We start from the raw sequence: 12,928 nt of genomic DNA, 5'->3' as shown, positions 1-12,928 counted from the left end.
ACTCAATGTAAATGTATGTATAGATGTATAAATTGGTATCACAATGACATTAAAAAATCACTTTAATGGGCGAATCATATCATTCCTTTTTTGTGAGATTTCTGTCAGTAAAAAATAATTCACATACTGAATATATTGAAGGATTTTACTAAGATGATGGTTTTGAGAAAAGATCCTTTCCTGTGTTTTGTGGAAGTAGAAGAGTGGGCTACTTTTACGTTGATATTTTGTGATGGACATCCAGCTCCTGTCATGAGTGTGCACGAGAATAGCCAATCATAGCATAGGAAGAATTATTATCAGCCAATCATAAGGCTTGGGAGGCGGGATTTTACAGCATGCCTGTTATGCTAGGTTCGTTGCCATGGACTTTCTCCACCCAGGAAGCTGGTGTGTTGTACTGTAATTTCATTGCAAACCCAGAAAACGACGTTTAAAACGTAAAATAATCGCGAAATGTTATTGAAGATTCGGATATGTTTAAGACATTGATAGTAGGTGAGGACATTTTTAATCCAGTTGTTTATGAAGCTCACATGCTTGTGCTGCTGCTAGATTGCTAGCTGGGATGCAGCACCGGCCTTGAACTGTAAGTGTCCTGTATAAGTGGCATCCTGGATGACAGAAGTGTGTGTGTGTGTGTGTGTGTGTGTGTGTGTGTGTGTGTGTGTGTGTGTGTGTGTGTGTGTGTGTGTGTGTGTTGCACTTAAGTTCTTCATGATCTTCAGGACAGATTCTTGATGGGTGGAGGCAAGTCATCTTTTTGCCCCCTGCAATGAGGAGAAGGTCCTGTTCATCCCTAAAGGAGGCGTGATGGCTGGTAAGGTGAAGTGGGTGACTGACATTGAAAAATCTGTGCTTGTCAACAACTTTGAGAAGAGAGGATGGACCCAAGTGACCGACACCGAAGACTGGAACTTTTACTGGCAAGACTATTTATATCTTTACACTTCCATGAACCTGACACACCTCAGATATATTTCTTTTAAATATTTATGATATTGGTTAATGATTCTGGTGCTGTTTTGTTGGTCGGTGCTGTATTTTTAATTATTTATTTATTATTTTTGATTTATATTTCTATAAGGATAGTAGGTGTGTGCCACCATGATGTCTAAAGGGAACATTTCAAGTGCTGTTTTAGAGGGAAAAGTCTGATCCATTTATACACAAGATGGTGTTCTTTGCCTGCTGAAAAGACAACAGCAAAAGCTTCTTTCACAAACCAATTTTAGCAAAGTAGATCCATTTGGGAATACTTTAACCTCAGTACATTTCAAAGTCAAATATCCTCATCAAAATTTTGCAAAATCAGTCGTTCCTTTTTATTTAAGGACGGATAAAATCGTAACTGGTAAAGCGCGCAGCAAGCCACCAATCAGAGTAGAGCTCTCTGTTTTAAAATTGTTTTGATTGGTGGTATCTACTCATCACGAACCTACAGTTTAGTGTCAGTTCAACACCAAGCAGAACATTTTGAGAGGAATAAATGATGAAAGAAACTCCAATTTGCCACAACACCTGTGGTCTTATTTGGGCGATTTGGTTTTAAGTGGTTGAAAAGAAGGTTTTGGGCTCATGATAATTGTAATAGATATCAGTGTTTGACTCAATACATAAACTGAATTGATTAAGAGTCTTGTGACATAAATTATAATAGGAACATTATAGCCATAAAAAATCATAGATACTTGCGTACATTTAAAGGCAAATACTTTTTTTTACTTTTACTGAAGTGAACGTTATACGAGAGCACTTTTACTGCTGTAATATTTGACTTGGTGTATCTACTAGGGTCTACTTTAACTCAAGTACATGGTTAGTGTACTTTGTTCACCACTGAATATTAGCAAGAAATCCTACATATAAACAGTGGAGAATTGTAATAGCATGAAAGTTGAAACTCTGGAACCTGATCTGTTTGAGGAGAAACTACAGATGATTAAGTTAGAGAGTTAGACTGAATTAATCACTTTAATCGAGTTTAAATTTAATCATAGATCTTTTGCAGAATTATGATTGATTGTAAATATTGACATTCAGGTTGCTCACAGTGGATTTTTCAATTTTTTTACTTTTTTACCCGTTTTGCATTAAAAAAAGAAATGTTGATTTTGTTCCTATAAAGCTCACTTGATTGAATATGTCTTCTGTAGGATGAGTATCCAGACTATACGTAATGTGTTCAGCGTTGACACGGGATATCGCCTATCTGATGATCAGATGGTTAACCACTTCCCAAACCACTATGAGCTGACAAGGAAGGATCTAATGATCAAGAACATTAAGCGCTACAGAAAGGAGTTGGAGAAGGAGAACAGCCCTCTTGCTGAGAAAGATGAGAATGGGAAATATGTTTGCCTGGGTACTTTTAACAGCTTGTCTGCACACAAGTCTGGTTTGTCAAATTCAATACACGGCTGCATCTTATGTCCTTTTTTATTTCCTCCTATGGACAGATTTTGTGCCGGTGACGTTCATGCTCCCAGCGGACTACAATCTTTTTGTAGAGGAATTCCGTAAGAGTCCATCCAGCACGTGGATTATGAAGCCTTGTGGAAAGGCTCAGGGAAAAGGCATCTTCCTTATCAATAAACTCTCCCAAATTAAGAAATGGTCACGAGATAGTCGCACTTCCACGTAAGTTACAAACGGGGAGGAGTGTAAAAAAAAGTCACATGGCACCTGTCTGTCTGTCTGTCTGTCTGTCTGTCTGTCTATCCATCATCCAGTCTGACAGCCAGCGATGCCTCTATCTATATATATATAATATTCACTATATGGACAACATTTTGTGAACACTTGTATGTGCTTTTATAATAACCTCCACTCTACTGGGAAGATGTTCCAGTAGATTTTGAAGTGTGCTTGTAGAGGTCTGTGCTCATTCAGCCACAAGGGAGTTAGTAAAGTCAGGTACTGATGTAGGATGTGGTGAGGAGGCCTGGGGTCAGCATTCCAGTTAATTCTAAAGCTGTTCAATAGGATTGAGATTGAAGCTCGATAGCAGGCCACTTAAGATCTTTGACTCTAATTACACCTTCATGTAGTTGACTTTGTGCACAGGAGTAGTGTCATACAGGTTTGGGTCTCCTAGTTTAAGAAAAGTGAACATTTCAAGCTACAGCATCCAAAGACATCCTATACAATTGAATGTCTAGGAAAGTCTGGTTTCCCAAACGTTTGTCCATATATGTATGATGAAGGGTGCTGTGTGTGTTTATGCGTATACATATCTACCACTTGGTGGTGCTAAAATGCACCTTTAGTTATGGGGACTACAGAAAGACTCTTGTGGGTAATTAAAAGCTATAATAATTTGATAATCATTCATTAACCTTTTTTTTTTCTTATTTGTGGTTAGGTGTGAACCTGCACATTGTTCACTGTTGCATACAAAGATAATCCTTTGTGCGCTTATGGATGTAGGCTTTCGGATGTGAAAATTCCCATTTTTGTCTTCAGTTTCTTGACAGCTAACAGTGGAAAGGAGGCGTATGTGATCTCTCTGTATATCGATAATCCTTTGTTGATTGGAGGGAAAAAGTTTGATTTGCGTCTGTATGTTCTTGTCACAACTTACCGGCCACTGAAGTGTTACATGTAAGTATTGACCAGGACACCTAGATATTTGTAACGAGTGTTTTATAGCAAATGATTTAAAACCGGATGTGTGTATATTTATGATTTTATGCTTGCTTTTTCAGGTATGAACTCGGCTTTTGTCGATTTTGCACAGTTAAGTACACACCCAGTACAAGTGAACTGGATAACATGTTTGTTCATCTGACAAATGTGGCAATTCAGAAACATGGGGTGAGTATCATGTCGATAGGAAACCGTGTTTGTGTTTGTTTGCGTGTGTTTACTCCTATGTGGTAATTTTTGTTCATTTAACATGCTTTGGAAGAGTCCTTTTACCATTAGTTAGTGTGTGTTGTATAACATTATGTCCAAGTTGTCCATGTTGTGGAAAAAGTAAATAACTACAGGCAGTCAAATAAGCACAATGCTGCACAATAATGTAATTGTGATCATACTCTTATACCTGAAACCTGACTGGAGATTTATGCTTATGCTACAATAACACCACTTATTTTTATTAATAATTAATTTTGAATAAATACACTAGTTTTAAGGCTTTATTGTGTCTATAGAAACGGTGTATGCAGAGACTTTTATCACAGGAGAGAGAGAGAAGAAAGAGAGGCTGGTGAAGGGCTTTATTGTTTATAACCATTACAATAAACATGATAACAGTGACTACATTTTGTCATGGAACTTTCCATCACATTAACATGCAACAATAAATGGTTTAACAAAATGTGATGTGGACGTGTTAAATTCATTAAAAAAAGAAGAACATTTTGGAAAATAAATCATCCCTAAAACTGCACGATCTGTTGTTGTTTTTTTATTCCTAAAACATTCACAGGATGATTATAATCCTGTTCATGGAGGTAAATGGACAGTCAGCAACCTGCGCCTGTATCTGGAGAGCACCAGAGGAAAGGAAGTCACTAACCATCTCTTTGACCAGATCCACTGGATTGTGGTGCAGTCCCTTAAAGCTGTGGCTGTGAGTGAACCCACAGACACACCCACATGTATATTTTACCATTTAAGTATATTTATTTATCTTCACTATACTATTTTGAAGTAGCTAACACTATTGGTATTCGATTGTTTTGGGTAAAATGGCATCGCATTTGTAAAATTTTTTTAATTTGACATAAAATCTCACCTAATAAGTGCTTTATCTGCGTGATTTTCGTTCAACTCCTGGATCCATCATTTCTGCTCGTTTCATCATTCAGCTGCTGTTTAAGGCTGAATTATGTGGATAGGATTTTAGTCTTACAATCACAGGTTTGAGGTTAATTGTAAAACTTTTCACAATAAAGCTGACATTCTTCACCTTGAACATATGATTCTTGAATTAAACTTCTAATTTAATATTTCAAGTCCAATGTAAGCCGAAGCAGCAAAAAAAATCTAATGTGTCAATCATATTGCTCTGTTTTTCTGTCTCCTTTTAGCGGTAGTTTCCCATTTGGTAGTTGACACAAGGGGGAGATTTTATTGTCATAATACAAATGCATTGGTTAAGACTCAGCATTGTTCTGTGCACAGTAGTGCAGTAGTATGTGTGGAAAGTCCACATTTATCCATAGCGGATGTTTGTATATAATACTATTAATGAATGCTTCTAGGTCAGCGTCACATGTTGTAATGTTTGTACAAGCACAATGAGCAGGTTCCAAATCCTGATTCAGACTATGTACACCTTATCTAAACTGAACATTCGACTTTTCCTGACAGAAACGTAAAGTATGATTTGCCACACAAGCCTGTACATCAGTGATATTTAAATTACTTGCATGGTTTTGATTGCACTCACACTAGGAAATTAACTAACAGGAAATTGCACATATGTAATATGAAGTGCTATGACTCCTTGACTACAGCATTTATGTGTAATGTTTATGGTAAAATACTTAATGCTTTGTTTCCCACAGCCTGTTATGATCAATGACAAACACTGCTTTGAATGTTACGGGTATGACATCATTATTGATGACAAGTTGAAGCCGTGGCTTATTGAGGTGAGTATTGTGTCCTGAGCATTAGAAATTGAAGTGATGTCATGAAGAAGTGATGTCATGTTTTCCTTAAAATACACTCGACCTTGAATTGTTAAAACATGTCCTGGAACTCAACAAAAGGACAAGTAGACAAAAGTATTTTACCTCATGAAATAATACATAAGAATAATGAATGTTTATTTAACATAACTGAGCTTCTAAGTGTTTGGTTTGTCACCTTTTTGCGTTAATGCTAGCACTCTGGCCGGCATCGATGCCACACATTTGTGCAAAACTTTATATAAATGTAATTTATTGCCATGTCATCTGAACAGGTGCTTCAGTAGAAGAGATTAGACATGAGGGAAATGTTATATATTCAAGATACTCAACGTTTCTGTCTTTGTTTTAAATATTTCAAAATTCTGTTTTTCTGATAGACAAGAAAAGATTTTGAATGTGCTATGAGACTTAAATTAATACTCAGAAAACGTTAGTAATCTGCTAATTATCAATTTTTATGTATAATATATAATTATGTATAATCTATGTATAATGTTATATTTTTTAAATGTATTTTGTCATCTACATTTACATTATATTTTTTCAAGTAAAATACGAATGTAAGCAAGATATTATTTTAGACAATAGGCAAGATTATTCATTTGTATAAAATCTTGAATAAAGGCAAATGCCTTTAATATTTCTATATATCTTGTTCTTAATTCTGTTTAAAAATGCTTAAGATTTGACAAATTACTTACCAAGAGAACATGACTATTTTCTTGAAATTAATGAAAAAATAAAAATAGCTTCAATAATGTTCTATTTGGTTTATTGTAATCTTGTCATATAAAATACTAGACTATCTAACTATATTCAAGACATATTCACTTAAAAAATGTTTTTATATATAGTGGTCTACAAACAAATGAATATGTTATATAAGCCAAGTGTAAAGCCAAATAAGGGCTGCATATAAGGGTTTTATCACAGATCAGACATGCAAAATGTTTTACGACAGATGCGTGTAAAAGCAGTTATTGGTCAGTTACAGCTTTGTGATGATGGAGTTTATTTTAAGCACAGACCTGGCACTTTCTAAGTGTTTACAGTATTTACAGCAATAAGCAATTCAGTGGGAAAATCCCATAAATATTGTGTTACAAGTCAGGGTATGTGCCATGTATCTGTGCCAGTTTATCTGCAGCTATATCGGTTGTGGTGGTTGGAGCTCCTCTTTTAGAGGTTAATAGTTTTCTTTAGGGCTTAGTGATAAAGTTGGGTGTGTATGTGGGTATTCAAGCATGTAGACTACACCCACAAGTGGTGTAAAACATTTCCTGTAGATAACCTCCTAGTTCAAAAGAGGACATGACAAAACACATCTGAGTCAATATGCCAACTCTTTCAATCACTACTCGTGTGTGTGTGTGTGTGTGTGTGTGTGTGTGTGTGTGTGTGTGTGTGTGTAAAACAGGTAAATGCCTCCCCTTCACTCACCTCCAGCACTGCAAATGATCGCATTCTGAAATACAATCTCATCAATGACACACTCAACATTGTTGCCCCAAACGGAGAGATCCCTGACTGCAGATGGAACCGTAACCCACCTAAAGAAGCTCTTGGCAATTACCAAGTTCTGTGAGTATAAGCTTCTTTCTCCACTGAGGGTGCACAGAATGTGGTCAGTCCTTAGCAACCATCAGCAAAATGATAGATTACAGAAAGCATCAAATGTATCATGTTTACATGTTTTTAATAATGTCTTACTGACATCCATAGTGAAAATCACAGTATTTATCACGCTGGCATAAATGCACAATAATATATTGAAAAGTTTAAATATCAGAAGGTTCATAGGTGGAGTGCCTATATACAGTATCCTATATACCTCTTTGACACAACAAACAGTAGCCCCTGGTACTGACTGTGGAGTTTTGCTGCTCTGACTGTGTTCATGTGGGGTTTCTTTGGAATCTACAGTTTACTCCTATCAAAAACGTATAACAAAGACAGAATTTCCCCCCTGAATTTGTCACTCATTTTTATATAACATACATTTATGTAAAACTTGTATGTATGCAACATGCTGTACTCCTCTTACATTTCTCTGTCTTTTTCAGTTATGATGAGGAACAGGCTATGAGTGAGAATACAGATCGTGATCTCCGGAGTCGCTCAGGTCAGTCACTCGCGTCGAAGAGCACAAAACCTGGCAGTGCGCGTCCAGTCACGGCCACCTGGAAGTGAGCTTACAATCCTAACTACGGAGCTCAGAGTTTACTTTTATTTCCTCCCTATGAAACAGAGATAGACTGTGGGAACACGGAAGCCCTGAATGAGAAACATGAGAGAATTTACCTGCACATTCCTGCATGATAAGACTACAGTGAAGACCACGTGAGACAGAAGAGTCCCTTTTGTTGCATGAGAAATTTGAAACAATTTAAAAGAAAGTGGGAAGGATAAATACCCCGAAGGCACCCAAACTTTCAACTGAATTTGGTTGAAAACATACCACGTATATCAGTGTTTCTTGGTATTTTGTATAAAATGTCAGTCACTTTTCTATGTCACTTATTTATTGTTTATGCAATGTACTTTAAAAATATATACTGATATTTAAAAAGTGCATTCAGTATTATGTTTTCTGAGTTAGAAGACAGAAAAGAAACTTTGCAAAGCATTATGTAAAATCTGCCCAATAATACAAATCCTTTAAAAAGGAAACCCTTAGCCATGAGAGATGGTGTTTTTGAGATGGTGAAGGCTGGAGAAATTGAATAAACTGTCCAAAGTGTCTCTGCTCTGTGTCTTGTTTAATTTCAAGAAAATTAACAATGCCACATTACAGTTTTTGTTTTTACGATGGCTTAAGCACCATATAAAATACAAGACTCTTTTTGTCAAAACGCTACACACAATTCACACAACCACACACAAATAGCAAAGCACCTCAGTTCTTTTGCAAAACTTTTACATTTCATTTAAAACTTTACTATAATTTAACAAAACCGTACCCCGTATGGAACACACAAGATTCATACAATAAGATTCTGTTTGATTAATTTACACACTGCTGTTTACAATCTTAAACACTTATACAACTTTTAATGTGCTAAATATATACTCTGGGTTGGATTTTTTTCAGAGATATTGTTAAAGTAAAGTACATTAATATATTGACCGAACAGTAAACATGACCAGTACTGCATATTAATGAAAATATGTATTTCTCTCCACATTGTTAAACCATTCAGTTCATCCATGCATGTTCAAAGGTTGTATTTTGCACTGGAAATCAGAACATTCTAAATCCAATCTAGTACATGGAAAAACAAAACATGATATTAAAAATAAAAAACCCTTAACCTCATCTTTTCGCCTAGCTGGATCTTGCCATAAAGTAATCGACATCTTCTTGTATGGCGAATCCATCATTGCACTGACCCGGCATCAATTAGGTAACAGGCCTCCTCCAGTGCTGGAATAAGGGGTATCCTAACATAGGGCTGGAGCTCAATAACCTTCAACCGCTATGCGGGAAAAAGTCTTTAATCGGGTTAAGTAAGGGAGAGTATGGTGGGAGGTATTTGAGTGAAAATTGTGAATGATCATGAGCAGATTGGTTGAAGATATATTGTCCCAGATAACATTGTATTTCATCTGCTATGCATCTATTTGTTCTTCTGCTGTGACAATGTTGTGTAGTCTGTCTCAAAATGTGAGAATGTGGGCAGTGTTGTAAGGACCCAATTTAGCATGTCAGGTGGAGGACCACAGTCTGTGTATTGTATGTATTGTAATGATACATATAGCTAACACATGTCTGGTTTTAATTAGAAGACAAAGAATGTGTGACAAATGTAACCCAACTGCTGCCATTTTCAGCACTCAACGTCACCCAAGGTTCTACTGCACCTGCTTTCCCTTAACATGACTTTGTGAACTACTTCCCCAAAAGCTTGACACAAAGTTTCAGAACCCTCATGAAACCAATAACCATATGACCATATGACTAAAGAATATTTTTGGAGTACAGTTCTGAACACAATAATTTTCGAGATAATAAATGAGTTTGATCATGTACATACAAACACTCACATTGTACATGAAACTGCATTTTATTTTGTAAAGTGAGTTTTTTTTTTTACATTTTGGATATTTAAGGACTCATACTTCGGTTAACTTTTTGGATTTCGCACTTAGGGGATGTGAAATTACATCCCTCATCCAGCCCTGTTTTAGATTAAAAACAGCTTTAACTCATTGGGCATACTGGGTTTCTTATGAATGCATTGGTATTTGTCACATCTTATTCTATCTTAGAAATATGTTTTTTTGTAAAGGATCTGACATTCTGAAAGCAGTGGATAGTGTTGCCTAGAGCTTTGAGGTCTCTTGTTTGATCCAGAGCTCAAGTGAAAAAATTTCCTCATTTCCTGGATGAGGATTTGTGTGGCAAATCTGTACAGTTTTGATCATCCAATATATATACATATTTGAAACATACATACATATTGAAAATATATATGTAGGTGATAACTAGCCTATTCCAAAGGTGGGAAGTAATACAGTACAAACACTTCCTTACTGTACTTAAGTAGATTTTGGAATCAGTACTTTACTTCACTATTTATTTTTACTTTCACTTTGCACAAACATCTCACTTTCTACTTCCTACATTTTCAAATAATCTTAACTTAAGTTTTAATCTATTTCGTGACTTGATCAATATTTTTTCTTCTCACTGTGTGCCGTTTTCAGTCCATCAACCTATTTCATGTCATTGCGTGGCTTTTTCCACCTTCCACTGGTGTATCATTTCTTGGCTCTCACACACCACAGATGTATTAATTTTTCGCTGTATCACGTTATTTTGCTTGGCTCAGCTTCACTAGGGAGTACCCATATAGAGTTTTATATGTTAAGATTACGTAGGTTTGAGAATATTGAAAGTGTTTAAGAGCAGAGGAAAGGTTAATAAGAGCGTCGAGACGGTTTATAAAGCCTTAAGATATACAGGTATTCTGTATACTGTACTGTATACATATTAGGTTGCCACTTCGCTGATTTTTGTGTTTGGAACGTCATCCCCGCAATAGGCTAGGGATTACTGTATAATTATATACATATAAAGTCCACCACCAAGTTTTAAATCAGCACCAACGTCCGCAATTATGTACACAATTAACCCTTTGGGGTCGACAAACGCGCTGGCGCGTTTTGTGTAATTTTTTCCTCATAGCGCTGAAACTACCTTTACACTGTCTTTTTTGATTGTATGCAATGCATTCGTATCTGTGAGGGGTCTACTTTCATTTGTATACACTCATAATAACAACACTTTTGTAAAATAAAGAAAACAGACTGGGGTGCTCTCTGCCATCTCTCTCTCTCTCTCTCTCTCTCTCTCTCTCTCTCTCTCTCCTCTTTTCACAGACACATAAATAAAACAACCTGAATCTCAGTATAAAAATGTTTGCCTCACTGACATAATAAATATATGTGTGGAAGGCTTGAAATGTCTATTTGTAAATGTCATTATGTAATCCATATGAAAGTTAGAAAACGTTTTGTTTCTCAGTTGTCACCACATTAACCGTCTGTGTGGAAACATAGCAAAAGTCCCTTTTGGTGTCCTGATGATTTATTACACCATAAATTTAAAACACCATAAATCCGAGTATAGTTCACTAATAATAAGCATACATTTGCATAAAGCATTCATATTTGTCCGTGGCCATGTTGATTAGAGTATTAAAAACTCGAAAAGTATTCATTTAAGGTACATTTTGAACCGATACAAATGTGCGATTAAGTTGCGATCAATCGTGAGTTAACTCACGCCATTCGTGCGATTAATCGCGATTAAATATTTTAATCTATTGACAGCTAGGGTTGCTAACCGTTCCGTATAATACAGAATCATTCTGTATTTAAGACATAAAAAGCAGTGTTCCATATTAAACCCAAACGGAACGCAGTTTGTCCTGTATAATCTACATGTAAATAGGCTAAATGTGCAGTTAATGTCTGGGCGTGAACTTATATATGTACAAGAGTGTGTGTGTGTGTGTTTGTGTGTCTGTTTGTGTGTCTGTTTGTGCACGTCTACAAGTGTGTGCTCCTGACAGAGAGCTCTCTGTCTCTGGGTGTTGCTACGTTACCTGGATGCTAGCTAAGCTAACAGCATGGATGTGGGAGGTTTATCTGTACAAGGAGTAGCTCAGGAGTAGTAGTAGTGGTAGGAGTAGTAGTCCCCTTTGTAAAAAAAATAAGAAAGAAGAAAGAAAAAAAGTTTACAGAAATCTAAATCAGAATGGGAGACAGAGAACCCATGGCTTGGAGAGGTCCAGGGAAATATGCACATAGCGAATTGAAAATTATGTTGGAGAGATTTTTCTGTAAGCCATGGCGGTGTTTGCGACGTCAAACAACACATGTCCATGGAGACCTATTGAAGGGACCAACCGATGGACCCAAGGGTCAACATAAAATTTAAGATAAATAAAATTTAATAAAGATATATAAAATGTAGTAAAAAGGAATACAATTTTACATAAATAGGTACAAAAAAAACCTGGGTTGATATTGGAGAATCATTATAGCATTTAATTCTTTCTTTTTTTTTACACATACTTAATTGCAAACTCTGAAATGACATACACTAGGTGGTACAGTACAAATATTTTGATTGTCTCTTATAATGTCCCTTATTTTCAAGTTTTAGGTTTGTCCCTTATATTCCTTTGCTGAAGCTGGCAACACTATTGACAGTCCTAATTAATATACTTGTATGATGTGAGGTCCAGTTACCAGCATGACACTAAAACAGGTAGTAGTAATGGCTAATTTGTACTTAAGTACATGTCAGAGCCAAAACTTCTTTACTTTAAATTGAGTAAAAAATAAAAAGTATAGTCAGTACTTTAACTTTTACCAGAGTCTTTAAAAACATGAGTATCTGTACTTTTACTTAAGTTTTACTTTTTCCACCTCTGGCCTATTCAACATACAGTACAGACCAAAAGTTTGGACACACCTTCTCATTCAAAGAGTTTTCTTTATTTTCATGACTATGAAAATTGTAGTGTCATCAAAACTATGAATTAACACGTGGAATTATATACATAAAAAAGTGTGAAACAACTGAAAATGTCATATTGTAGGTTCTTCAAAGTAGCCACCTTTTGCTTAGATTACTGCTTTGCACACTTTTGGCATTCTCTTGATGCCTACTTTGAAGAACCTACAATATGACATATTTTCAGTTCACTTTTTTGTTATGTATATAATTCCACATGTGTTAATTCATAGTTTTGATGCCTTCAGTGTGA

At 35.9% G+C, this 12,928-nt stretch overlaps 1 protein-coding gene across 4 annotated transcripts; it reads left to right on the top strand.

The window, feature by feature from the left end:
• Positions 1–297: 297 nt before the first annotated feature.
• Positions 298–8,390, top strand: ttll1 (tubulin tyrosine ligase-like family, member 1). Of its 4 annotated transcripts, none has more exons than XM_046872839.1 (11): positions 298–589; positions 729–926; positions 2,157–2,365; positions 2,460–2,640; positions 3,466–3,603; positions 3,708–3,816; positions 4,436–4,579; positions 5,520–5,606; positions 7,066–7,229; positions 7,712–7,770; positions 7,897–8,390. In XM_046872839.1, the coding sequence occupies exons 2-11, from the start codon at positions 814–816 to the stop codon at positions 7,965–7,967; spliced, it is 1,275 nt and encodes a 424-aa protein (XP_046728795.1). In that variant the 5' UTR covers positions 298–589; positions 729–813; the 3' UTR covers positions 7,968–8,390. The 4 variants fall into 4 exon arrangements, with proteins under 4 accessions (XP_046728795.1, XP_046728794.1, XP_046728796.1 ...); XM_046872838.1 differs by having other exon boundaries at positions 300–498; positions 712–926; XM_046872840.1 differs by having other exon boundaries at positions 309–390; positions 712–926.
• Positions 8,391–12,928: the final 4,538 nt, after the last annotated feature.

Source organism: Silurus meridionalis, chromosome 18 (assembly GCF_014805685.1).
Source record: "Silurus meridionalis isolate SWU-2019-XX chromosome 18, ASM1480568v1, whole genome shotgun sequence".
Classification (NCBI taxonomy): domain Eukaryota; kingdom Metazoa; phylum Chordata; class Actinopteri; order Siluriformes; family Siluridae; genus Silurus; species Silurus meridionalis.
The sequence above is the reverse complement of the archived record's forward strand: the minus strand, read 5'-3'. Positions and strand labels throughout refer to the sequence as shown.

Coding starts and splice junctions, on each gene's coding strand:
- ttll1 (XM_046872839.1), top strand. CDS start 814: ATGGCTGGTAAGGTGAAGTGGGTGACTGACATTGAAAAATCTGTGCTT. Junction 2,366..2,459: donor TGGGAAATATGTTTGCCTGG/GTACTTTTAACA, acceptor TCCTATGGACAG/ATTTTGTGCCGGTGACGTTC. Junction 7,771..7,896: donor TGATCTCCGGAGTCGCTCAG/GTCAGTCACTCG, acceptor CCTATGAAACAG/AGATAGACTGTGGGAACACG.